Source organism: Sparus aurata, chromosome 14, assembly GCF_900880675.1.
Source record: "Sparus aurata chromosome 14, fSpaAur1.1, whole genome shotgun sequence".
Classification (NCBI taxonomy): Eukaryota; Metazoa; Chordata; class Actinopteri; order Spariformes; family Sparidae; genus Sparus; species Sparus aurata.
The window spans coordinates 19,038,692-19,063,011 of record NC_044200.1 but is presented as its reverse complement, the minus strand read 5'-3'; the positions used below and the strand labels follow the sequence as shown (position 1 = coordinate 19,063,011).

The window sequence follows — 24,320 nt, the reverse complement described above, 5'->3', positions numbered from 1 at the left end:
AGAGACAATGAACGGACAAGGAGTGCAGGGGATTCACAGACTAAATACACAGACTAATGACCAGACAAGGAACAGGTGAGGAGAGAGGAGCCAAGGTGAGGTAACGAGAGGGAGGAGCATGGAGGACAAAACACTGACAGACAGAGGGAGACAGACTGCAACTAGGAAAATACACAGGAGAACTTAAAGAACACATGACACAAGAGGGCATGGAAAATCAAAACATGAGACACAAGACACACAACACAAGAATACAGAGACATAAACCCAGAGTCATGACAGTACCCCACCCTCAAGGGGCAGCTTCCAGATGCCCCAAAGGAACCCATTACACAGAGACCTAAAGAAGCCGGGAGGGTGGAGGGGGTTCGGGAGGGGTGCCAAAGTCCAAACGATGATGGGAGGAGGAGGAGGGCCAAGGTTGAGGCCCACAGAAGGGTGACGGCGGGGGCGAAGGTTGAGATCCTCAGGAGGTCTGTGGCGAAGACGAAGGTGGTCTGGAGGTCTGTGGCGAAGGCGAAGGTGGTCTGGAGGTCTGTGGCGAAGGCGAAGGTGGTCTGGAGGTCTGTGGCGAAGGCGAAGGCGCTCTGGAGGTCTGTGGCGAAGACGAAGGCGTTCTGGAGGCCGGCTGCGAAGGCGAAGACGAAGGCGTTCTGGAGGCCGGCTGCGAAGACGAAGAAGAAGGCGTTCTGGAGGCCGGCGACGAAGACGAAGGCGTTCTGGAGGCCGGCGACGAAGACGAAGGCGTGGGCTGGGACCTACTGGAGGCCGGCGACGAAGACGAAGGCGTGGGCTGGGACCCACTGGAGGCCGGCGACGAAGGCGAAGGCGTGGGCTGGGACCCACTGGAGGCCGGCGACGAAGGCGTGGGCTGGGACCCACTGGAGGCCGGCGGCGACGGCGAAGGCGAAGGCGTGGGCTGGGACCCACTGGAGGCCGGCGGCGAAGGCGAAGGCGTGGGCTGGGACCCACTGGAGGCCGGCGGCGAAGGCGAAGGCGTGGGCTGGGACCCACTGGAGGCCGGCGGCGAAGGCGAAGGCGTGGGCTGGGACCCACTGGAGGCCGGCGGCGAAGACGAAGGCGTGGGCTGGGACCCACTGGAGGCCGGCGGCGAAGGCGTGGGCTGGGACCCACTGGAGGCCGGCGGCGAAGGCGTGGGCTGGGACCCACTGGAGGCCGGCGGCGAAGGCGTTCTTGAGGCCGGACCGCTGGCTGGGGAAACCTCCTGGGTCTTGGCCGGGCCACCGGCTGGGGAAACCTCCTGGGTCTTGGCCGGGCCACCAACAGGGGTTTGCAGGGAGCTGGTGGCCTGGAAACTGATGAACGGTGGGTGGCAGCGGGCGACCTCGGCCGGGCCTCCGACCGAGGAGCTGGCACTGGACTTGGCACTGGACTTGGCACTGGCCCCGGCCGGTCCTCCGACCGAGGAGGAGACACAGGACTTGGCCTGGGGCTCAGCCGGACCTCCGACCGAGGAGCAGGCGCTGGACTTGGCGTGGGACTTGGCGTGGGACTCGGCCGGGCCTCCGACCGAGGAGCAGGCGCTGGACTGGGCGTGGGACTTGGCGTGGGACTCGGCCGGACCTCCGACCGAGGAGCAGGCGCTGGACTGAGCGTGGGACTCGGCCGGACCTCCGACCGAGGAGCAGGCACAGGGCTTGGCGTGGGACTCGGCCGGGCCTCCGACCGAGGTGCAGGAACGGGCCTCGGCCGGGCCTCCAACCGAGGTGCAGGAACGGGCCTCGGCCGGGCCTCCAACCGAGGTGCAGGAACGGGCCTCGGCCGGGCCTCCAACCGAGGTGCAGGAACGGGCCTCGGCCGGGCCTCCGACCGAGGTGCAGGAACGGGCCTCGGCCGGGCCTCCGACCGAGGTGCAGGGTTTGGACTTGGCATGGGACTCGGCCGGGCCTCTGACCGAGGAGCAGGGACAGGCCTCGGCCGGTCCTCCGACCGAGGTGCAGGAACGGGCCTCAGCCGGGCCTCCGACCGAGGACTTGGCACTGGACTCGGAGCAGGAGCAGGCCTCGGCCGGTCCTCCGACCGAGGTGCTGGGACGTGACTTGGCATGGGCCTCGGCCGGTCCTCCGACCGAGGCGCTGGGACGGGACTTGGCATGGGCCTCGGCCGGTCCTCCGACCGAGGAGCAGGGACGGGCCTCGGCCGGTCCTCCGACCGAGGCGCTGGGGCAGGACTTGGCATGGGCCTCGGCCGGTCCTCCGACCGAGGAGCAGGGACAGGACTTGACATGGGCCTCGGCCTGTCCTCCGACCGAGGAGCAGGGACAGGACTTGACATGGGCCTCGGCCGGTCCTCCGACCGAGGAGCAGGGACAGGACTTGACATGGGCCTCGGCCGGACCTCCGACCGAGGAGCAGGGACAGGCCTCGGCCGGGCCTCCGACCGAGGAGCAGGGACAGGCCTCGGCCGGGCCTCCGACCGAGGAGCAGGGACAGGCGCCATCAGGTCCGCCGACTGAAGGCCACAGGCAGGAACAGGCGCCATCAGGTCCGCCGACTGAAGGCCACAGGCCGGAACAGGCGTCATCAGGTCCGCCGACTGAAGGCCACTGGCAGGTGTCGACCGGGCCGCCGACTGAAGGCCACTGGCAGGTGTCGACCGGGCCGCCGACTGAAGGCCACTGGCAGGTGTCGACCGGGCCGCCGACTGAAGGCCACTGGCAGGTGTCGACCGGGCCGCCGACTGAAGGCCACTGGCAGGTGTCGACCGGGCCGCCGACTGAAGACCACTGGCAGGTGTCGACCGGGCCGCCGACTGAAGGCCACTGGCAGGTGTCGACCGGGCCGCCGACTGAAGGCCACTGGCAGGTGTCGACCGGGCCGCCGACTGAGGGCCACTGGCAGGTGTGGATGTCAGCCACACCTTTAGCGGTGCAAACCCGGCAAGCGCTGGCTGTGCAGTTGACAATGGAGTTGGGGCTCCATTGCCAGACTTCAAGGAGCCAGGACGCTGCCGAGAATGTCGCTTTCTTGGTGGAGGCATTTTGTAGGCCAGGCGGGTTCCACAAAAAGGGGACATTTCAGCTGAGGCTGGAGCTGAGGCATGAGCTGGTAGCTTGGCTGTGGCTGTGGCGTGGGTTTGGGCTGAAACACTGGGAGCTTGCTGGGAGTTGCTGCTGCTTAGTTTGACCAGCAAGGTTCTCCTCAGGTCAGCAACTTCAGCAATTAACTCCATGGCGCATGGAACTGCCCACAACCAAGGCCTATCAAACATTGTCCTGTTAAATTCAGCTATTATCTGTAACATTTCCCTTTCATCAGTCTTGACATCAAGATCCCCCCACAATTTTTCCTCAATGTCAAGGAGCTGTTTTCTGTAGTCTGCTGGGTCCATTTTACTAGGTCCGTTCATTCTGTCAGGTCGGGGTAAAAAGGGAAAACTAAGGAGATATAGGAGTTGGACCCAAACGCAGATAATCAGAGGACAAGAGGCAGCAATGAGGGGAACAAAAGGCGAGCTTTAATAAAACTAAAGCTGAAGTACAAAAACCAAAAAGGAGCAAGACCAAAAACGAGACAAAAGCAAAGTAGCAACCAAGAGAGCTAAACAAAGTGCAAACAAAAGGACAAAGTACAAAATCAAAAATGCAGATTGCAAAACTCAAAATCCAACACATACCATGAGACACGAGAGGAGGCAAGGCAGGAACATGGACATGAACAGACACTGGCAGAGACAATGAACGGACAAGGAGTGCAGGGGATTCACAGACTAAATACACAGACTAATGACCAGACAAGGAACAGGTGAGGAGAGAGGAGCCAAGGTGAGGTAACGAGAGGGAGGAGCATGGAGGACAAAACACTGACAGACAGAGGGAGACAGACTGCAACTAGGAAAATACACAGGAGAACTTAAAGAACACATGACACAAGAGGGCATGGAAAATCAAAACATGAGACACAAGACACACAACACAAGAATACAGAGACATAAACCCAGAGTCATGACATTGCTGCTGTGTGGTTTCTGCCTCCATCTTTACTTACCAGCTCCTGACAGGAGGCACATTTGTTCTTTGTGCGTTTTACTTTTTGACTGTGGGTAAGCAAGCATCTCCATGTTGATTAAACTGGGATTCATTTTTGTTTAAATTTGGATTTGCTAAATGGAGATTAGTTTTTAAATTGTGCAACAGAGCTCTGCTTGTATTTAAATCTGGATTTACTCACTTTCAACCTGGACATGTCAAATTCTGATGAGAACTAATCTTAGATTAAATTAATCTTTGTCGCTGTGAACTCGTGCTTAATATTTTTGGTGCCGGATATTAATCTGCAGAGTTACTTTGAGTGTCAAGTTTATTCAGCACGCACTTAATTTCGCTGTTAACTCGGTTTTGGCCCAGTACGTTCCCCCACTGTGGTTCGGCTCAGGGCGGATTTGAGCTGGAGGAGACAGAAAACAGGACCGATTATGAGTCCGTGTCAGAAGCAGAGAGGAGAGCGAGCGGCGGCGTGTAATGTGCAAATGCAGCAGAAAGCACTCCTGGTATGAGAGTCCCCAACTCATATATGGAGCAGATACAAACAGGGCCGGAGTGAATCCCTTTTTTTTTTTTTTCCTCCATCTCTCTCCCCGGAGAGCAGAATGTGCTGACAAAAACACCACGAGGGAGGAAGAGGAAATATTAAAACAAATGAAAACAGGCACACAAAAGGAGCAATATCTGTATTTGCATGAGCGAGAGTGCTTTGCAATGTCAAAATCTTAATGGCCGTGGAAGTTTGCAACGAGGTGACGAGAAGAGATTCCAAAAAAGATTTCCTCTCGGCGCACATTCAGCACCTTTTCAGCGCTCAGAACTATTTGCCGGCACGTCGTTAGACGATTTGTGAGTTGTGGATGTGTCCTCTCAAGATAATCCATTCACAGAAAAACGGATGCAGGATTTAAGTATCGACAGTCTTTTCGTATATAATCACACTTTCATTTCTTTTGAGATGCACCGAGATGCTGTTTTTCACTCATTACTTACATCTTATTGGATTTTTCAGGCCCGTTAATCGAATCTGCTTTGTTAATGCAATTTTTCAGTAGTTTGCCCCTGAAATGAAAGTATGCGCTAATGTTTTATTTCTCATTTGACACAAATCTCCATTTAAATAAAGCCGTTTGAGTTTTGAAAGCTGAATAAAAGCGACGTGGGAGGATCTAAATTTGGTGTGGGAACTTGCTTTGGATTAGGGAACATGGCCCCGAACAAAAAGGGTGTGTGGATTAGCCGGGCTGATACCTCTGTTCAACACGTCGCAAGATGAAAAGGTTGCTAGAGAAACACTTCTTACAGGGGGGAAGATTAGTAGTGCCAAGTGTTGGGGAAATACAAACAGATGCATGTGCTTTGTAAAAGATGATCAAACACACGGAGAAACACACAGTTACTGTATATTCACAACACAATCCAGTAAGTGTCTCCTTCCATTGGGCCACCGTGGGACCTTTTTTTTCCAGGAAAGAAATGTATGGCAGTGAATGAAAGTGTGAAAGTGAAAGACAATTTTTCATCCTGTTCGACTCGTGCCATGAACTGCCATGTTGCTCACTGCCGATTTGAAATTTAACTAGTTTTCAGAAAACTTTTGAAGCTGTAAGACTGTGAAAATACAAAATCAGAAAGACCACAAACCCAACAGAGGTGCACCTGACATCGTCTCATTACCTAAAACCTCGTAGAGCAGGATCCACACATTATTAGCTTACAGAACTGAATACACTCATTTCATAAAGCTGCAGGTGTCAGTATGAGCAGACTTGTTCTGATTTTCATCTTTCTTTGGTAAGACAGTGAACGAGCTCACCGTCGACTTGTGGTTGCTAGTGCTAGCGGTAGGCTAGCAAACATAAGTCACCTGTCACGAAGCGCACACACTGATATTTTTGAGGAAGGCACATACTCTGACTTCACCACATCCACCGTAGATATCAGATTGAAAAGACAATCTCTGTGTTGCCGCAGCAGTCTAATGTTTCCATGGTGGAACATTTAAAGAGCGCCGACGCTGAACTAATTAGTGCGATGACGTGGAAGTCCATCAGAGCAATGTGTTGAACCCCCCCAAAAAAGTAATTATGATTAAAAAACACTCTTGAAATAATGACTTACTTATCTCAAAATAATAACTTAGTATTACAAACTAATGCCTAAAGCTGCGCTCAGGCGAAATCAGAACTACAGTGTCATTATTTCAATAAAGTTTCCGATAAAACTTTTAGAAACATGAATAAAAAAGTGAGTTTATACCCAACTCTGTCTGTAATAGCTTATTTTGAATGTAAATCTGAAACCATCAGCTTGTTACAAAATAATATTAAACCACATCACAGTAAATGTTACTGAACCTCACAAAAGCACTTGGTGTGATTTCCTATAACAAGCGTGGAGGAGTTTTGATTTGAGCGCCTGTGCAGACAGGTAGAAAAAGACAAAACGGCTGAAAGGGAGCACATCCGTATCCCGAGAGCCATAAATTAAACACCCGGACCCTGAAATGGAATCCAACCATAGTTAATTTATACAGCTGTGTCTTTCCTACAGCGAGATGTTCGAAATGCCTCCCGTGAAAAGGCGACTATTTGGCCGGGAATCATCTCATTTCGCGACAAAATAGGTCTTTCAAAAACGTCAATTTCCATGTGAACCATATCTATAACAGGCATATGTTCAGAGGAGAACGGATTGAGACGTACGCGCGTGCATACAGACCAGCGAATACACAAAAATAGCCCGGATGATTGACAGTCCAACAAACAGCTAGCCAGGAGCTATAGGTAGCCAAAAAATCGCTGCGGGGTTGTGCTCTCTTCCGGTTCACCAGAGCGGAGAGGCCGCAAAGCAGAAAAGGGGAAGGGAGGCCGTGAACTGTGGCGTCTGTCATGGCTGCCAGGTACCGATCCACTCTTGCGGGAAGTTGATAAAGCCGGTTTTTCATGGGGCGCAGACACAGCCACCGAATCAATCCCCGGGAGAGCGCGGGAGGGGAGGGACTGCATCCAGTGTCACGGCGCTAAACCTGCACTCTGGCAAATAAAAACTAATTAAAAACTCCTACGGTTGATTATTGCAATCTGAAGCGGAGCATCTGTGCTCTTCATGGACACAATGGGATTTGTTTATTTTTCAAAAAAAAACACATCACCCCGGGGCAGAGAGAGAGAGAGAAAAGAGACTGTCTGAGTAAACACTGAGGGTTGTAACTTTTTTTTTTTTTGTTTGTCTCCGGTGTGCTCGCAGACGCAAAGAAGCAGAAGAAGGAAGGCAAGAAGCGAGAGCGCGCCCAAATGGACTGACGAGGACGCTCGTCACCACGGAGCGATGGAGGGGCGGAGAGACGTCCACTGCCCCGTTTCAACACGGTTCCTCTTTATATGTCCTGTAGGTTGACCGTAGGGAACCTATAGAGCTTTTACAAACAAAAAAAAACAGTGGAAATAAGACTTTTAGAGATTGTTTGACTTTTTTTTTTCTTCTTTCTAGCACCTGATAAGAAAAACGACTCGTACGTTGCGATAGAAGATATAATACTCGGCCATAGGGGACGAATAATGAATATGGAAGAGATCTGTGTACTAGTGTTCTTACCTAATGATGTTACTCCTAGGATTATTCTCTTAAGAACCAATTGGATAGGATTTGTGATACAGTTGCATAGCCTAACGCTGATTTGGAACAAAAACAAAAACCTCTTTGGTCCATGCCCCCAACTTAATGAAGCTGTTTGTTCTAAACATTTTTAATTAATTTGAGTGAAAAAATCTCAAGTTAATGGTCAGACTTTACCCCATTTCCTCTGTGCTATGATGTCCCTCCTTTTATTTCTTGTAAGAATAAACATAAAGCTCGTTCTTTTTCTGGGGGGTGGGGTGGGCGGGGGGGCTGCATGAATTAGCTATCGTCCAAGTGTGCAAACTGGTTTACTGTTTTTAGTTTGTGTTTTTTCCTCCTGCTGCTCTGTTGTACCTCAATTTATACCCACTGATTTTTATTCTCCAGCTCCTGGCTGTAAAAAAAATAAATAAACAAATAAAAAATTAAAGTGCTCAGTATTGTAGTCCTCAGTTGGATTTAACATTCCCCTTTGTGTCCTGTTAAGTTTCTGAAAATAAAAATGAATAAAAAATACACTTAGACGCATGTTTCTCTTTGGCCTTGTGCATCCCCACCACTGACTTATATAGATGAAAGGTGCCATATTGTGAATGTGGAAATCATTTGGAGACATTTGCTGTGTCTCAATTCAGGGTCTGCATCCTTCGGAGGAGCATTTGAAGGCCAATTACGTCACAATGCTGCGCAAAATGCTGCCACAATTCGAAGGCTCCTCTAAATGTGGTCTTCTTTTCCCTCTTTTTGGAGGATGCACCGCAACTATCCTTCGTGGCCTCACATATCCCAAGATTCTTTGCGCGCCCGAAAAAGAAGAAAGAAAGAAGAAATCGTGACTTAAGGGTAAAACATCTGGTGATGCAACTGGGAAATGCTCCAAAGGCCAGACCATCCCATTTAACAACGGTTGACGTGGTTAATAAGGTCTCTCAGAAGGACTCGCCTTCGAAAACCGCAAAGGCCGGGTACTTCGAAGGATGCAGACCCTGAATTGAGACACAGCAACAGTCTGGGCAGTAGTAATCGCATGGTTGAGCCACAGTATGGAGTTCCTGCCCATAAACCCGCCTGCTCAAGATGTGACTCATGACATCAAACCCTCTTTTACTGCATTAAATAACTAATTAAAACCAAGTGGATCAGAAAAATTGACTTGACATACGTAATGAGTAAGTGAGTAAGTCAGGTTGGGTACTTACTTGAATAAAATAATCTCCCCTTACATTTCTCATTTCCCATTCAACAAGTTCTCTTACCCAGCTTGTCAAATACAGTAGTTTGGTCAAGTGGCCTTAAAGTCAAACTACGACTCTCTCCACAACCTCCAAAACTAGTGGTGGTTTTGCACGTGAAGGGCTCCGAGGTGAAGCTAGCAACAATACTTCATATATAACATCCAGTTAGACAATAAAAACTACTTGGTTAGGTTAAGGCACCAAAACTATTCGGTTAGTGTTGGGTGGAAAAGCCCATTCAACCACCTCAACTGACCCTTGACTTGGACTTTTCGATGTAAGAGGGTCAAACTTATTAGCGCTGGTCCACTGACCAGGCATGAGGATTCACTGGTCCCATTAAATAACATGGAGGGGGGCAAGATTTATAACCTGTACCGCAGCCAACCACCAGGGGGCGATCGAGAGGCCTCACAGCTTCAGTTCGGAGAGCTGTCACGCCATCCATCAACAGTCCCGACGGTCAAAAACTCTCCCGAAACCTCTCAAAACACATTTTGATATATATTTATTTGAATTTCATTCTGAGAGAGTATGGCACAATGTAACCACTTGATGCAGTTCATCTTACAGTGTTGTAGGTGGCCAGTGATAGTAAACACTCAGATTTCATTGTCCAGAACAAATAATCAATCAAGAACGCATCAAAAAGGAAAAAAAAAAAAATCAATACCATTGTTACTGTACAGGAAGTATCATAGTGGGAGGGGAGGGGAGGGGGGAGGAGAATAAATGAGGGACTCTTGGGAGGGGGGGAGGGGGGACATTCAGATAGTAGCTATTAAAGACGTGTATGTACATTGCAAATGTACCACATCCCAATTACATATAATGTATTATATAGATATATACAATGCAAACAATAGACTCTTAAATGTATTTTTCCTATCGCAAGAGAAGCCACAAGCCACAGTGAGTGATACACAATGAACATCTACATACAGAATCAAATGAAAAATGAACACTTGTCATGTACATTTAACACTTGCAGCAGGCTACTGAGATTTACTTTTTTTTTTTTTGTTTTGTTGTTTTTATTTTATTTGCTGATTTTTGTTTTTAAATCCACACGACCCCCCCGCAAAGTTCAGACCGGGTCAAACAGCTCAACACTTTGGTTGCTCCACGAAGAAAAAAGAGGAAAAAAAAAAAGAAAAGAAAAAAAGAAAAAGAAACATCTTTTTCCCCAGGATGTTAAAATTGCAAAAAGTTATAAAGTGTGTCCAGTAATATAGCAGACGGGGGAGAGCAAGCTTCTTTGCCAAGGTGAGTGTGAAGCCTTATGAATTTACAGGTGAGAAATCGAAATGAAGCCTCTTCCCTCTGGGCCTCTGGGTCACATTGGAACACATTTTAGCTTTTTTTTTTGTCCACCTCCAGGTTTCCAGGTTTGCTCTTTTTCTTTTTTTTTTCTCTCTGGCTGCAAAAGTCACTCTTGAAAATCCCCCGGAACCATGCTCCCCGAGGTTCAAAAAAAAAAAAAAGTTTGGATCCGGTCACTCATTTTTGCAAGGCAGGAATCCATTTCTTCCGACCATCGTGCCCCCAGAAAACGCACATATATTTATACCTCCTGCTCTTATAATCATATTCTCTTTGAAACTCTTCCATAAATCAAGCTATTCATATATTTTCATGGATTTTTAAACAACACTTTTAATCTCGAAACCAAGAAGAAGAAACTGTCTGTACACGGATCATATTCTAATTTTTGCAATACTACATCTGTACTTTGTACAATGATAAACAGATTTTTTTTATAAAATGTGATAGAAAATGTACAATATAATGTATCTATATGTGTTCCAGTACCACGCAAAGCTGTGTCTAAGTGAGTCTTTGGAAGCCTGTTGCTATTGAAAGACTGGTTGAAAAGAGGAAGTGTTGATGACAGGAGGGAGAGACAATCACACCGTGTGCATCTTTCCCTGATGTGTGCCGTGATATTTTGTCCAATCGGATGTCTTCATGCAGAGAAAAATAAAACACTGCACACATGCAAGCCACACGCACACACACACACACACACACACACACATGTACACTCAAATGACAGCGCTGATGTCGGTGTAATGGCAGACACGCAGGGTTTGCACAGGAAAGCACAATTTCCCATATGACAACTGTGAATACACACAAACACACACACACACACACACACACCGGATGGAAAATCAACCAAAATAGCCCGCTGTGCCTTCAGGATATATTGAAATATGTAAGTGTTGTGAGTGTGTCCTGTACAGTTTTTGATTATTTCAGAAGGCATTGGGATGATCATTTTAGATTGTTCAGTCCAAACTCTCATCGCCGGCTGCAATCATGCAGTGACTGTTAAGACGGAAATTATAGTAATGGGAGCTCAGAGCCGAGAAAAACAACATCTTTACCAGAAAAAAAAGGAAAAAAGTTAATTTGGGAGGCTGAATAACATGCTCTTAAAGGAGACCTATTATGCTTTTGTTCGTTTTTCCCCTTTCCCTCAGTTTGTTAATGGAAGATCCTGCCGCATGTAAAAGGCCTTGAAAGTCAAAAACAAACCCTGCGCCAACAGGAGCTCATCTCTCCCACAGAAAACACTGCTCCTGAAACGCCTCGTCACCAGCCCCGCCTATAATCCAATGACTTTGTGACATCACGCTGTGTCACCACGTCGCACATTTTTCACGAGCTATGCTGATATTCATGTTAGAAGTGAAGATAACATGAAGCTGAACACACGACCGGAGGCAAGGTGAGTGGTGCTGGCTCAGGCATGTTTGAGCTGACCAATCAGAGCAGACTGGGTAATCAGGGGGAGGGGTTCTTAAAGAGACAGGAGCTTAAACAGAGCCTTCAGACAGAGGGGGCATACACTGCAGTGTTAACTGCAGTTTACCTTTAACAGGTTCATTTTATATTAGTACAATTCTGGCAACTACAGCTACTGGTATTCTACTGTACGATATTTTATTGCAGACTTCAACTTTATGGTAAAATTAACGGCAGCTGTGGTTTTAATGTAAAATTGTGGGTTTTCTACATATAATGACAGTAGAAATTACAGTTAAGCACTGATTCTTGATTTGTGGTAAAATATATCTTCTATGGAGGCGTACTATTTTGGATTTTATGGTCTTTTACCGTTGCCATTTGACTGTTGGTTATTTTAGAAACAGTGGTAACCCAAAATAAACTAATAAACCTGACAATGAGCATAATAGGTCTCCTTTAAATGTAGCACCATACACACCTTCCCGCACACACGCAACCAACAACACAACAGGTTTCAGGATAAAAGAGCAATTTGTTTATGTCACTCTGGATAAGGCACTTCAAATTGCTCCGTACAATCTGGCGATATAAATGTGTTTTTTTTCCCGATAAAAATCTTGCAGCATGCACTCACGCTGCTGCGTTTTTTGTTTTTTTTTTCTTTTCTACGTGGCTGCACAAGACTGCAGAGATCACTCTCAGCACGAGTGAAGCCAGAGAAACCTTAGATTTTGAAGTCGTCTCTGATAAACGTTTCATGTCATATGTTCTCCGTAAAAGGAGTTTAGCCCTTTGACATAAGCCGTATGAAGAGGAGCCCAGCTAGCTCTGACGGCACATTATGATCTGTTGACTACAATAGAGACAATGTTTATTCTAGTCATACTAGGACGGATGAACATCGGAATTTATGTTCATGAGCGCTGATGGGTTACAATGGACTCGTGGAGATGTGAAGGTCATTACAGCCTCGAAGCGGGGGGGGAATGGTGGATTGTGTTTGCACAACATGAGGATGAGATGCAATAAAAGCGCAGGACGGATGGTAAACAGCGCCGCGTCACGCTGTGTTTACGCCAGGCGGCAGGTTTTCGTCTGGGACACTCGAATTCCTGCAGCAGAACCCTTGGCTGACCCGCCCAGAACGACTGTGACTTCTCCAAACATGGTCCACATGCAAGCGTGATCCTCTAGCTGTGGATTTTGTCAGTGACAACCCTCCATCCCCCCCCCCCCCTTCTCTCCCTCTCTCTCTCTCTCAACCTCTTGTAACCATGACTACAAAGGCAAGCTTATCTGTTCCAAACGTACAAAGTGTACACCTTGGGGGCTATCAGTCGCTTTTCCCCCTCCCATGCGTGACAGCCATTCTTCTTTTCACTGTCACCCAACAACGCTTCCACGTTCTATCGCATGCCCACGTTCTCTCACATCATCCACTCTCCCCGCTTTCACGAAAGGGCTGATACAAGACCGTTGTTTTGTTCTCGTCTGCTCAACTACTTGGCAACAGGAGCAATGGGGTGGTGGGGGGGAGTAAAACGGTTTATGAGAACTTTGCTCCTGGTGTTTGAAGTGCCGGGGTGATAACTGCAGTGAGCAGCACTGCTTTTTTTTTAGATGCTTCCCGGGCCATCTCCCAGCTCCGGGAGGTGATAAACTGCCATCACCTTCCATCAAACACCCAAGCAGCGACTCAAACCGGGACCCCTGGACCTCGGCTCGAGCTGCGAGCCACTTACTCTCCTGCTGGTATCACTCAAACGACAGCTTAGCACAGATTAATCAGATATTCCGGACGGCTCTTTACCCACTGCTGAGATGTGTGACAGATGTCAGACAGACGTGGCTCGATTTATAACCGTGACGGATGGTTGGATGTTGAACTTGGATGGATGCCTCCATTCCCGCTTCAAACTGCTCGGATAGATCAACACGGACCATCCGTGTGTGTGCAGCAGCGGTGGAAAGTACATTCACTTGAATATTTTATACCTTTACTGCCATTTAAGAAGAAAATAATGTGCCGTTTACTCAGTCTGACAGCAGCTGGTTAGTTCATGGAGTATTTTTCATATTAAGCATATTATAATGCACCGTTATCCGCTTAGTTATTATCCATCAGTGATAACAAATCAATGATAAAATTCTGAATATTCAGCATGTACATCAGAGTACAATTACTTTTAATACTTTTCTACAATTTGCAAATGCGTCGGGCTATTTCATTGAAATTCACATTTAGGGGGCTGGAACCAAAATATTTCTGCCATTTTTGTTTAGAAAATTACTTTTTCTGTGTCTGTTCTTCAGCAGCCACATTATTAATGTGACTCAGAGTTGTTACAGCATTTACTGCACGTGTTAGAAGCATAAATACACATTTTTAGCTCATTTAGATAAAGTAAAAGCATCTCTCTGGCTGCACTTGGATAAACTGAAATCACCGCATATTCAACATATTACGAGGGATCACAGTTTCCTACATTTCTAAATTGTTGTATAACAGAAAAACAGGTGACAACAGGACTTATTTCATCACACAATCTGTGTTTTAGCCGAACACGGTAGGTGATTTGCAGCTGAATTTTTACTTTACAAGTTACAGACGTGGCAGATTCGCATGGGATTAAGGTCACAGACAACCTCCGCCATAATTACTAATTACTAGTCCCATGTGAAAAAGGCTGAAGTTCTATTAAAAGGCCCTGAAGACACTTTCTCAATCACCTACTTATGACTAGAAACTACATGAACACAAAACAGGCAAAGTAAGAACAGAGATTTAGATTTTTCTCTGGTTAAAGTGGAAAGAAATCAGAATATAGCAACATTTAAATCCAAATCTGATGCCGTCTGTTGGGTCGTTTAGCTGTTTTGGGTTAGCTGAAGTTTTGACGGTTAAACCATTTCATTTATAAAGAAAAACAGAATATCTAAAATAAAGTTTTTTGGTAGGGAGGGCTTTAAAAATACTGAAGTCTGCCAGCTCGAGCTGAGACTTCTCCAGAGCTACAGACCACGTGAGCGGTAAACTGACATGTCGAGTAGAATTCCGAATGCAGGGTTTGGTATATATTATTTTTATTTTCAATGTCATGATATTGCAATTTTAATTCAAGTGAAGGATCCTTCCACCGCTGACGCACGGCTACATGCTTGAGAGGCATCCCGAGGTTCGCTCCCGGCATTTTTAAATAGCATTTCACCGTATTGCTTGAGGTTGCGAGCAAAGAAATGTAAATGTCAGCGTGCCGGCTCAATGCGAAAAACTGTGACTTATTTCTGTAACTCTGAAATTTTGAAAGCGAGTGAAAGGATGTTTATCCTGCGGTGCCTCTGCACATAAAGAAGCTGAGACATGGCAGGAGGGAAGCGGAGGAGAGAGAGCGAGTCGAAGAATTAATGGTAGAGCGAGTTAATGAATGCATACGTGATATTTACATTACATTCATGACCTCGTATATGAGGTAGAGACTATAACAGGATCAGGGGCTGAGTGGAGCACTAAGTGGGGCATGGGCGCGCAGCAAGTGAGCACAAGCTGAGCGTGTAATGGGCAATCTTTAATCTCAAATGTAGGTGTTCCACATTGTCCCGTAATCTGATCAGCCTCATGGTGAGTTTTCATTATAGGATCTGTCCCAGATCTCTCTTTAAGGAGACAGCCTCGAGGAAGCTTGCTCGGTTTTGCGGGCGTAATTCTGCGCCGCGCCCCCCTACCGGCAACTGTGGCAGCCTCCTGATGGCAAGCGCTCATGCATATTCATCATCAGCTCCTACAGCATACATTAATGTAACTGAGAATTGTCTAATAGGTTGAAATGATGGATGACACGCATGAGTACACAGAACACGTCTTACAGTAAATTGATATTTTCTCATTTCTTTTGTAATTAAAATGAGCACAACTATGTATTACTTTAATGATTTACATATAATTAATTAACTCTCTTGTGAGTTTTTTATCTTTTTTTTTTAAATGAAGAAGGAGATGGGTTACAAAATGAGCACGGCGAAGACGCGGTAAATTAGCCCTTATTTAAATCACGAGGTCGCAACCTATGATCAGAAGTAAACTCCACTCCTGGAGCAAACACACATGTCAGCAGGTATACCCACACACACAAATCCACACACACTGACACACACACACACACACACACACACTCACGTTTCACAATCGTCGGTACAGCACACACTCATCAATCCACGAATCCGCAAGATCAAGTGACGTCTCCCACTCATCCTCACACACCATAGATCGAATTTAAAAAAAAACACACACCACACAATGCCTTCCCACAGCTCTGAGCTCCGGCCACCTGGTTTCACTGACGGAGTAGGAAGGATCCCCACAGTCGTGAATAACTTTAACATCTTCGCAGCAACATCTTTGCCATGAAATATACATCAAGCATCTTGTCAGCGGTTGTGAAAGCTGACGTGATGTGATGTGAGCGGCTGGCGAAATCAAAGAGTGCGACTGAACAATCACATGTCACATTTTACTTTTTTTTTGTGGTCATAATTCTTGTGTGGTCTTGTTGGTTATTATTTTATAATGATGTGTTGCGGGTTAAATTAATCAAGTTTCCTTTGGTAAAAATGGACAAGTTATGGTTTTTACACAGGTTACGTGAGGGACTATTTCTTGGCCGGGAGCAGTGACTTCCACACAGTGACTACAAGACTTCGGGAATTTTTAGCTCCCTACCAAAAAAATAGTACCACACATAAAAACACTTTCAATTTTGACTTTGTACACAGATGGAGGAAATGTAAGATGTCAGACGCTCAGGGTATTTATGCTAAGCTAAGCTAAATGTATCCTGTCCTCACCAAGACAGCGAATAAGCATATTTACCAAGGATCTATGTGGAGATATTTGGCTATTCTTAAAAATGACACATGGCAGGTTGTATTTAGTGAGTTTTCTTTGATAAAAATCCCACATTTCCAAATGAGTAATGGTTTTTACAGAGGTTATGTGAGGGACAATTTCTTGGCTGGGGGCAATGACTTCCTCACAGTGACCACAAGACATTAGGAAATGTTTGCACCCAACCGAAAAAATAATAATAAAATGAACACATAAATATAAAAAATAGTCATAGTAATTCATAGTGACACATGGCAGGTTTTATTTTGTGAGTTTTCTACGATGAACAAGTTCTTGCTTTTATGGGGGTTAAGTGAGGGACTATTTCTTGGTTGGTGGATAGTGACTTCCTCACATCGACCCTAAATCATGAGGGAATGTTTGCTTCTTCCAAAAATAAATAAAAATGATTCCAAAAATAATAACACTTGTAAAATCACAGCTTGGTTTTTGTTTACATACTAGCAAATTGTGAGTTGTAAATTCTGTTTATCACGGGGGTTATTTGAGGGATTATTTCTTGGCCGGGTGCAGTGACTTCCTCAAGGAAACGTTTGACCCATTACCAAAAACTAGTCCAACACATAAAAAAGAAAACACAACTTAGTTTTGGTTTTTGTTCACATAAAAAAAGGAGATATAATGCAATAGATGCTCAAAGTATTTATGCTAAGCTAAGCTAATTGTAGCTTTGTCTAGTAGGCTCATTGATTGATTTGACTGGTTCAAATTAGAAGCTGAGTTTGTGTCAGTCCTTTGGGTGGATGTTTATGGTACAAAGTAGGTCAACATCCAGGATAGAGTTAATGAAAATTACAAAAAATAATCACATCCATTGTTTTGGAGTGGAGGTCAACATTTGGAAAACTCACATTTTTGTACCTGGCCAAGTAGACGTAAGTGAAAATGTGTTTTTTTGTGATTTGGCTGAACTGATTCCTTAAGTCCTAAATGATTTCTCACCACTGCTTGGTTGACAAGTGCAGCTCTAATATATTTATATACCTATTATGTATTAATGGTAACTCATTCCCACGGGGGGCTCACGGGTAGATGGGAATCGCATCCGACCCTGATGTGACCATTTCGGAGGCAATCTACGCAAGCTGCCCCACTTTACTCTACATGTTTGCTGGTTGGAAGTGCCATGATGAGGATCACAGACGGATAGAAAGAAGGCAGGCAGAGGGGCACACGTGGGCGTACGCGCATACTCCCAGCCAGCGCACTCCCACGTGTGCACTCACATTAATATTGAGTATACACTGATATGTACAGCTATCTACAGGTATCTTCTCTGAACTTCAAACTTCTGAGGTTTGTAAATTCAGACAGCCCTATTTTCCCATTTTGAAGTTTTCTTGTGTCTTCGTACAGCACAGATCCTCCCCCGCTCTTTATCTTATTTTTTTGTTTTTTCCTCTATTTTTTATCAGCTTAGTGTCACTCCTAAGTGCTCCCTGCTTTACAAACCCTCGCTCTTTTATTATTTTTTTCGGCTCACAACACTGAATGAATCTGAATTTTTCACAACCCTCCGTATCTGTGCTGCTTCTTGCTTCTGCACAACACATCTCAACGCAACTGGCATCATTTGAACTTGTGTAAAGTGCTACAACCGGTTATTGAGAGAGAAATTGAAAAAAAAAGAGAGAAATGATAAAATGATTTAAAGTAATTCCAAATGTGCTCTTGCAGTTTTTGTCATGCTCACACACCTCTTTCAACACACACACACGGATGGCGCACACACACAAACTAACACACACACTGGCAACTCTTTCTCATAAGTGACCCATATTTATCTGGCTGACCTAATGTTCTTATACTGGCAGAGGAGAAGATGTTTGAATGTCTTTTTAAACGTGACGTTGCACAGAGCGTAGCAGGCCGGGTTGATGGTGCTGTTGATGTAGCACAGCCAGTAGCCAATAGTCCACACTGTGTTGGGGATGCAGCTGGAGCAGAAGGTGTTAATAAGCACCATCACATTATAAGGAGTCCAGGTGGCTACAAAGGCTACCAGGATGGCCATTATGGTGCGGGTCACCTTTTTCTCCCGTGATGGCGGCGCTTTCTTCTTCTTGTTGGGAGGTTGCTTTGTCATCTTCACAATCTTCCGCGCCACGTGGTTCTGCCGCTCTGTGGCCGGGACGATCTCTACGGTGGCGTTGGACGGTGTGTAGCAGTCACCCTTGGGTGATTTCGTCTTGATCTTGATGCAGGTCAGCTTGGAGCCCCCTGCCTTGGCTCGCTGGCGTGGCAGTGGCTGGCTCGTCTCCACACTGGAGTTCGCGGTAGAGGGTACCGCCTCATCCTCTTTCTGATTGGACGCAGCCACACTGCCGGATGTTGAATCATTAGAGCTCTCCTTCTCCTCTCCAGGAGCGCAGTTCTCCCTCTCCACGTCATCGCCTTCAGTTTCTCCCTCGGCAGTGGTCGAGGAAGGTCCTTTGCCATTTTGCAGTTTTCCATCATGCTGGTTAGCTCCATCCTCAGCGTTCTGGCTCTGGGAACGTCCTGTGTCCTCCCCTGGTACGTTGTTATTGTTGGGTTTTGGTGTGTTGTTCCTCCTCTGGGCGGGCGACAGGGGCTCTGGATTGGCACCCGAGGGCTTTCGGTTATCCTTCTTCACGCGGCTCTTGCTCGCTCTGGAGATCTGCCAGTACAGCTGGATCATGATGATGACAGGCAGGTAAAAGGCGGCGATGGCGGTGCCAAAAGTGACTGCGGCATTAGAGAAGAACTGGATGTAGCACTCCTTCTCAGGCACTGTCCGCCCACCAACAATGAACTGCCAGAAGAGGATGGCTGGTGCCCAGAGGATGAAAGACAGGACCCAGGCGGCAGCAATCATCATTCCTGCCATCTTGGTGGTCCTTTTGACAGGGTAGCTGAGGGGCTTGGTGACACAGAAATATCTGTCAAAGCTTATGATGAGAAGATTCATGACAGATGCATTGCTGACAACGTAGTCCAAGGCTAACCACAGGTCACACACCACCGGCCCCAGAGGCCAGTACCCGATCACTATGTAGACTGTGTACAAGTTCATAGAGCACAGTCCAATAATTAGGTCAGCGCATGCGAGGCTGAATAAAAAATAGTTGTTGACAGTCTGTAAGTTCCTGTTAACTTTGATGGAAAGCATGACCAGGATATTTCCAATAACTGTGACCAAACTGAGGGAACCGGCCACCAACACGATGAACACCACCTCCACAGTCTTGTAGGGGCTCTCTTTCTCTTCCACAACTTCTGTGTCATTGCCTTCGGAGGCATTCCAGTAGGTGGAATTGAATACATCCATGGCATTTGGTCTTGCGTTGCCACCTCCTACTCAGATGGAACCTACAGAAAGAGAACACAGGAGAAGAGAAGATTTGAGATGAGGTGTGAGTGACGATGTATCACCTTCACCTTTTTTTTTTTTTGCATTTCAAGCCTTTTGAATTCGATGTATAAACAGGGGTCATGCATACTACGCTATTTAGTTTGACACTTTCAGGAATACTTTTCTTCCTTCTCAACCCAGAAAGAACCCTCTTTTCTTAAAAAAGGTGCTGTACACAACATTCAAGGACATTTAGCAAATTCAACAACTGCGGAACAAAATCATATTAGAAACTTTCATGCCTTCTCTAGCCTGTAAAGTTATGTACCCATCAAGATGCTTATGCTCCAACTTCACTCGTAACAGCTACAAGTGACAGACAGAAGCTGAATAGAGATACATCAATTCTAAAAGCATGTAAAGAAAGTTGAGTAGACCGACGAAAATAAATGTATGAACATAAAAATGAGCGTAATATGGGACCGAACAGAAACCTGAACTACATTTGTGTTTTGTTTTCTTTCCACTAGTCCAAAAGAAGATAATATGGACGCTCCCTTTATAAACAGTTAGGAAAATTAATCTTACAAAAGTCTAAATAATCTAAAACAAAAAACTACCCATGAATCTAAATTAAAATACCAAATCAATGTGGTACATTAGCAGCACTTTAACATTCAAAATGCAGTTATTGGTTTCACATCCAGTATGAATACATGTATTATGCTACAATTCCATCTTTCAATGTGTAATGTTTGAAGGCAGAGTGATGATGATCCAGAATATAAAATATAATTGAATATATGTTTCCCTTAACCATCTGTATGTGACCTTTTCTGCCTTCCAGCTTTCAGCCCGTCGGAAAAGCAATTCATCAAGCGACACTGACAATTTTGGCTGAACGCCAATTAAATTGGTAATTACAAGCACGGATATCTGGCACAGATATTTTTCATAATCAGTGCGTAAATAACATCTCCCCATTAGGCACCTGTTTCATTATTGAGAGGAGAGAGAGGGAACAAAAAAACCCTCACTAAAAATGGACTGCACAGTGTATATGCACATGAATGACTGATGAAAAATGAGATGAGAGGAAATGAGGCAACGAGTCAAATGAGGATATCGCACAGAAAGCCTTGGCATGGTGGCGAAGCACCGAGCCTGATTCATTTCAACCTAGTGAGGAGAAGAAAGTGGTGCCGAGGCCGAAGTGGAAGCAGCAAATGGAAATACTTTAATACTACTTGAGTAAATGTACTCGGTTGCGTTCCTTCACTGGTGACTTAAGTCTCAAAATAAGCATACTTGAGTGAAAAATGTACAATGTTGTGGACACCAAAATGAAAGTGGCAACAATCATAGAAATCCATCCATTTTCTGTCTCTTCAAAGCGTCTGTACTGTTATCAACTCATAATGCAGAGTCCTCACAGCTGTTTTTCTTTCCCAGGCTTTTGTCTGCCTACCCACTCTGATGGATGCAGTTTTCGACCACACAACGCCTGATAACTACGAATTATTAACGGCTTCAGTGACTGTCTTCTAATTTCCTCAGTCTTCTGAATGTGTTCCCCCAACCTCTACACTTGCCGTGGATGTAACAGTTTTCTAAACTGTGCAACGTTAGCGCGAGGGAAAAGTGTAATTATACACCACACACGCACACAGTCCGCGCTAAGAGTTCAATAAAAACTTTAAAAGGAATTATTGACAAAATTGCCGCTGACGTTTTATCTTCAAAAGGTCCAATTTCAAGTCTCACTGAAAAATTCACTTCATGCAGCACTATAAAATTCTTTTGATCCTCGAGTGACCCACTCGTTCTCGCTTCCAACCTTAGACATTTGCCTGTGTTGTAGACCTTGCTTTGATTCATACACTGCTCAGTTCTGTGTTTCACAGGCCTTTGATATGAGGAGTAATGTGGTTTGTCTGTTTCCGGGTGCTGCGGGTCAGATTTTATGGCACGCTCAGTCGCTTATCACTTCTCAGTTTGACATAAATATCGTCAGGCTGGCCGGAGAAGTGTCTTGTTTTTTTTTTCCTCAAGTCGCTTTTCCACGTAGGTAAAAGAAACTAATCAAACTTTATTCAACCTGTGGTGTCCCACCAGTAAATCAAAAGCTTTTTTTTCAAAGCAGCCTTGTGTTGTTACTTAAAAGAAAGATCAATATGCTTTCCAATAGGTTTCTTGGCGCTGTAGTGGATACGAATCTAGAGCGATTCAACTAGAACCCACAGAGAAAACACATGTACATTCATCATCTTTCAGACAAAAGCTGGAGTTTTAATCACCCGTGGAAGAATCAAACTGTCTGTACCGTTAGGCAAGATCAATGATTAAGTTGAAAAGTGTAGACGTACTGCAAACAACAAATCTGACTCATTTGCCTTGGAACACCTCTGACGTTATCTTTCTGAGTTTTCTTTCTGAGTTTTCTTTTCTTTTGTCTTCGATTACATTTGGACATCACACTCGACATACTGCGTCAAAGTCACTCGCTTGACCTTGATGGTGACGGTAGATTGGTCATTGACCATCTGATGAAGTAAAACAAAGTGAATCTGATGTTTATCACGCTGCAGCCAAAGTTAATGAAGTGTTATGGATGACGCACCACTGCAGCTGGAGAGCAGTCCTGTCCAAGACTTTGCCATTTCGGCTTAGAGTCTTTAACCGTTAAGCGCAGTTGCTGAGTAACTAGTGAACATTCATTTATCTGCTTTGCCAGAAATCCCTAATCATTGCATTAGCCATGGAGCTAAGCTGGCATAATCCCCATAAAATGTTCAAGTCCACCCGATTTATATTCAAAAACACCAACAATACAAATGGGACACACTTGTGGCTCGCTTGAGACAAGTGGATTAGAGCAGTAAAGTGGATCAGTATAGATGGTCATAGCACAGCTGAGGCAGTCAAACTCCCCTAGCTGCTCTTTGTCCATCTCCAGCTGCTGTAAAGCCAGCACAACACCTGAAATTTCTGCCACAACACAGTGGAAGCTAGACTCAAATAAAGATGTACAAATCCCTTTCAGCTCAATTTGGACAGCCCCGTTTTTTTCTGAAAAGGTCTCAGGGGAACCTGGACTTTGTTCAAAAGCTTCCATCCACATGTTGTGAGTCATGTTAGTATCATCCTACCGAGAATAGACTCTTCTGTTTCCAAGGAAAACCAATGGTGTGCTTAAGTTCACCCATCAAGAAGATGTTTTACAGTTTTGTATGTAGGATTCCGGCTTATTTATTCCTGCTTTATTCTTCAAAAGTTTGTATACTGTGTTAAGCTAAAATAAAAGAATTCCCAATGGCATGATCATGTGTTGTGAACAACTGAGCCTTCGACGATGCCCCTTTCAAACCCAATCGTGATACAGCCCATCCTCATCAAAAACTACCACATGTCCTTAATAAAAGCAGATTATTCCGACCTGTATTTACATTTCTTGTATGGTGGAAACCTCTTGCCAATCTATTAATTATTACGGTGGTAAACGAGGAAGTCAGGTGTCATCTTCATAGGCAGGTGGAGCTGGTGGATGGCTGGCATAAAGAATCAAAGGACTGTCATCCATGAGAGAATAAATGTCAACGGTGGCCCAAATGTCACTGTTTCATAAACCTCACCAAGTAGCTTTCTTGTCCAAACATAACCAAGTGGTTTTCTTGCCTAAACCTCACCAAACTGATTGTGAGACGAAGGTTCAGTACACCTGTCGCTGCGACAATCATGTTGTTTTGGGAGTCACTAGCATTCGACGCATTCAGTTGGTTACGTATGAGGATTGCATTGTCATGATACCAGCATCTGTTACCAATTAACCTCTCCCAACTTGTCTGAAATGTGTTGCTGGCATCAAATAAACATATGTAAAGTCTTATCCTTGATTTTTTTATGGTCTTTGTATTGTTTTCAATTGAGCATTCTGCGTGTCAAAAGAAGACTTAGTTTCTTACACAGCGTCCTAACTTATTTGGTTGCAGTGTTGCATTTTTATCTCATCTCCCCTGGATGCAGCGAACAACAATAGGGAAGTTGTACTGAACTGAAGGAAAAACATCTTTTCTTTAGCGTTGACTGTTAAAAAATGCTGGCATCCCAGCCCGCTGAGCATGAGTGCAGTCGCCATCGCCTGGGGAGAGCAGCAGTGGCACTCTTAGCATAGCTATCAATCATGGAGCTTACCTGCAAGTCTCAGTACTACTACAGTCAGCGCCAGAGAATCTGACAGAGCCCAATCAGAACGTGAGTGACACATTCATTATTATCCTGAGAGAGATGAATATTCAGATTTTTCTCCTTTATCTCATCACACTTCTTAAATGATTTACACACTCACTGTAGTTGAAGTAAAATATAATAAGATAGGCTTGGAGTCTTGTTTTATCTCCACCATCTTTACCCAATGCACTGAGTGCATGTCAGTGGAGTGTGGGTCAGTGGATTCCACATGCTAAATGTGCCCTTTCTGTTTAATGCATTAGA

At 45.4% G+C, this 24,320-nt stretch overlaps 2 protein-coding genes across 4 annotated transcripts in view; one reads left to right on the top strand and one right to left on the bottom strand.

Annotated features, from left to right (window-relative positions):
* ptn (pleiotrophin) overlaps window positions 1-8,142 on the top strand; it is a 54,069-nt gene extending 45,927 nt beyond the window's left edge. For both annotated transcript variants that reach the window (XM_030440469.1, XM_030440470.1), the window contains exon 5: window positions 7,253-8,142. In XM_030440469.1, coding sequence (XP_030296329.1) covers window positions 7,253-7,308 — 56 coding nt within the window. In that variant the 3' untranslated portion in view covers window positions 7,309-8,142. The remainder of the gene's footprint in view (window positions 1-7,252) is intronic.
* A 1,208-nt stretch (window positions 8,143-9,350) lies between these two features.
* The window catches only part of chrm2a (cholinergic receptor, muscarinic 2a), an 89,187-nt gene continuing 74,217 nt past the window's right edge, over window positions 9,351-24,320 (bottom strand). For both annotated transcript variants that reach the window (XM_030440037.1, XM_030440038.1), the window contains exon 3: window positions 9,351-19,846. In XM_030440037.1, coding sequence (XP_030295897.1) covers window positions 18,297-19,805 — 1,509 coding nt within the window. In that variant the 5' untranslated portion in view covers window positions 19,806-19,846 and the 3' untranslated portion in view covers window positions 9,351-18,296. The remainder of the gene's footprint in view (window positions 19,847-24,320) is intronic.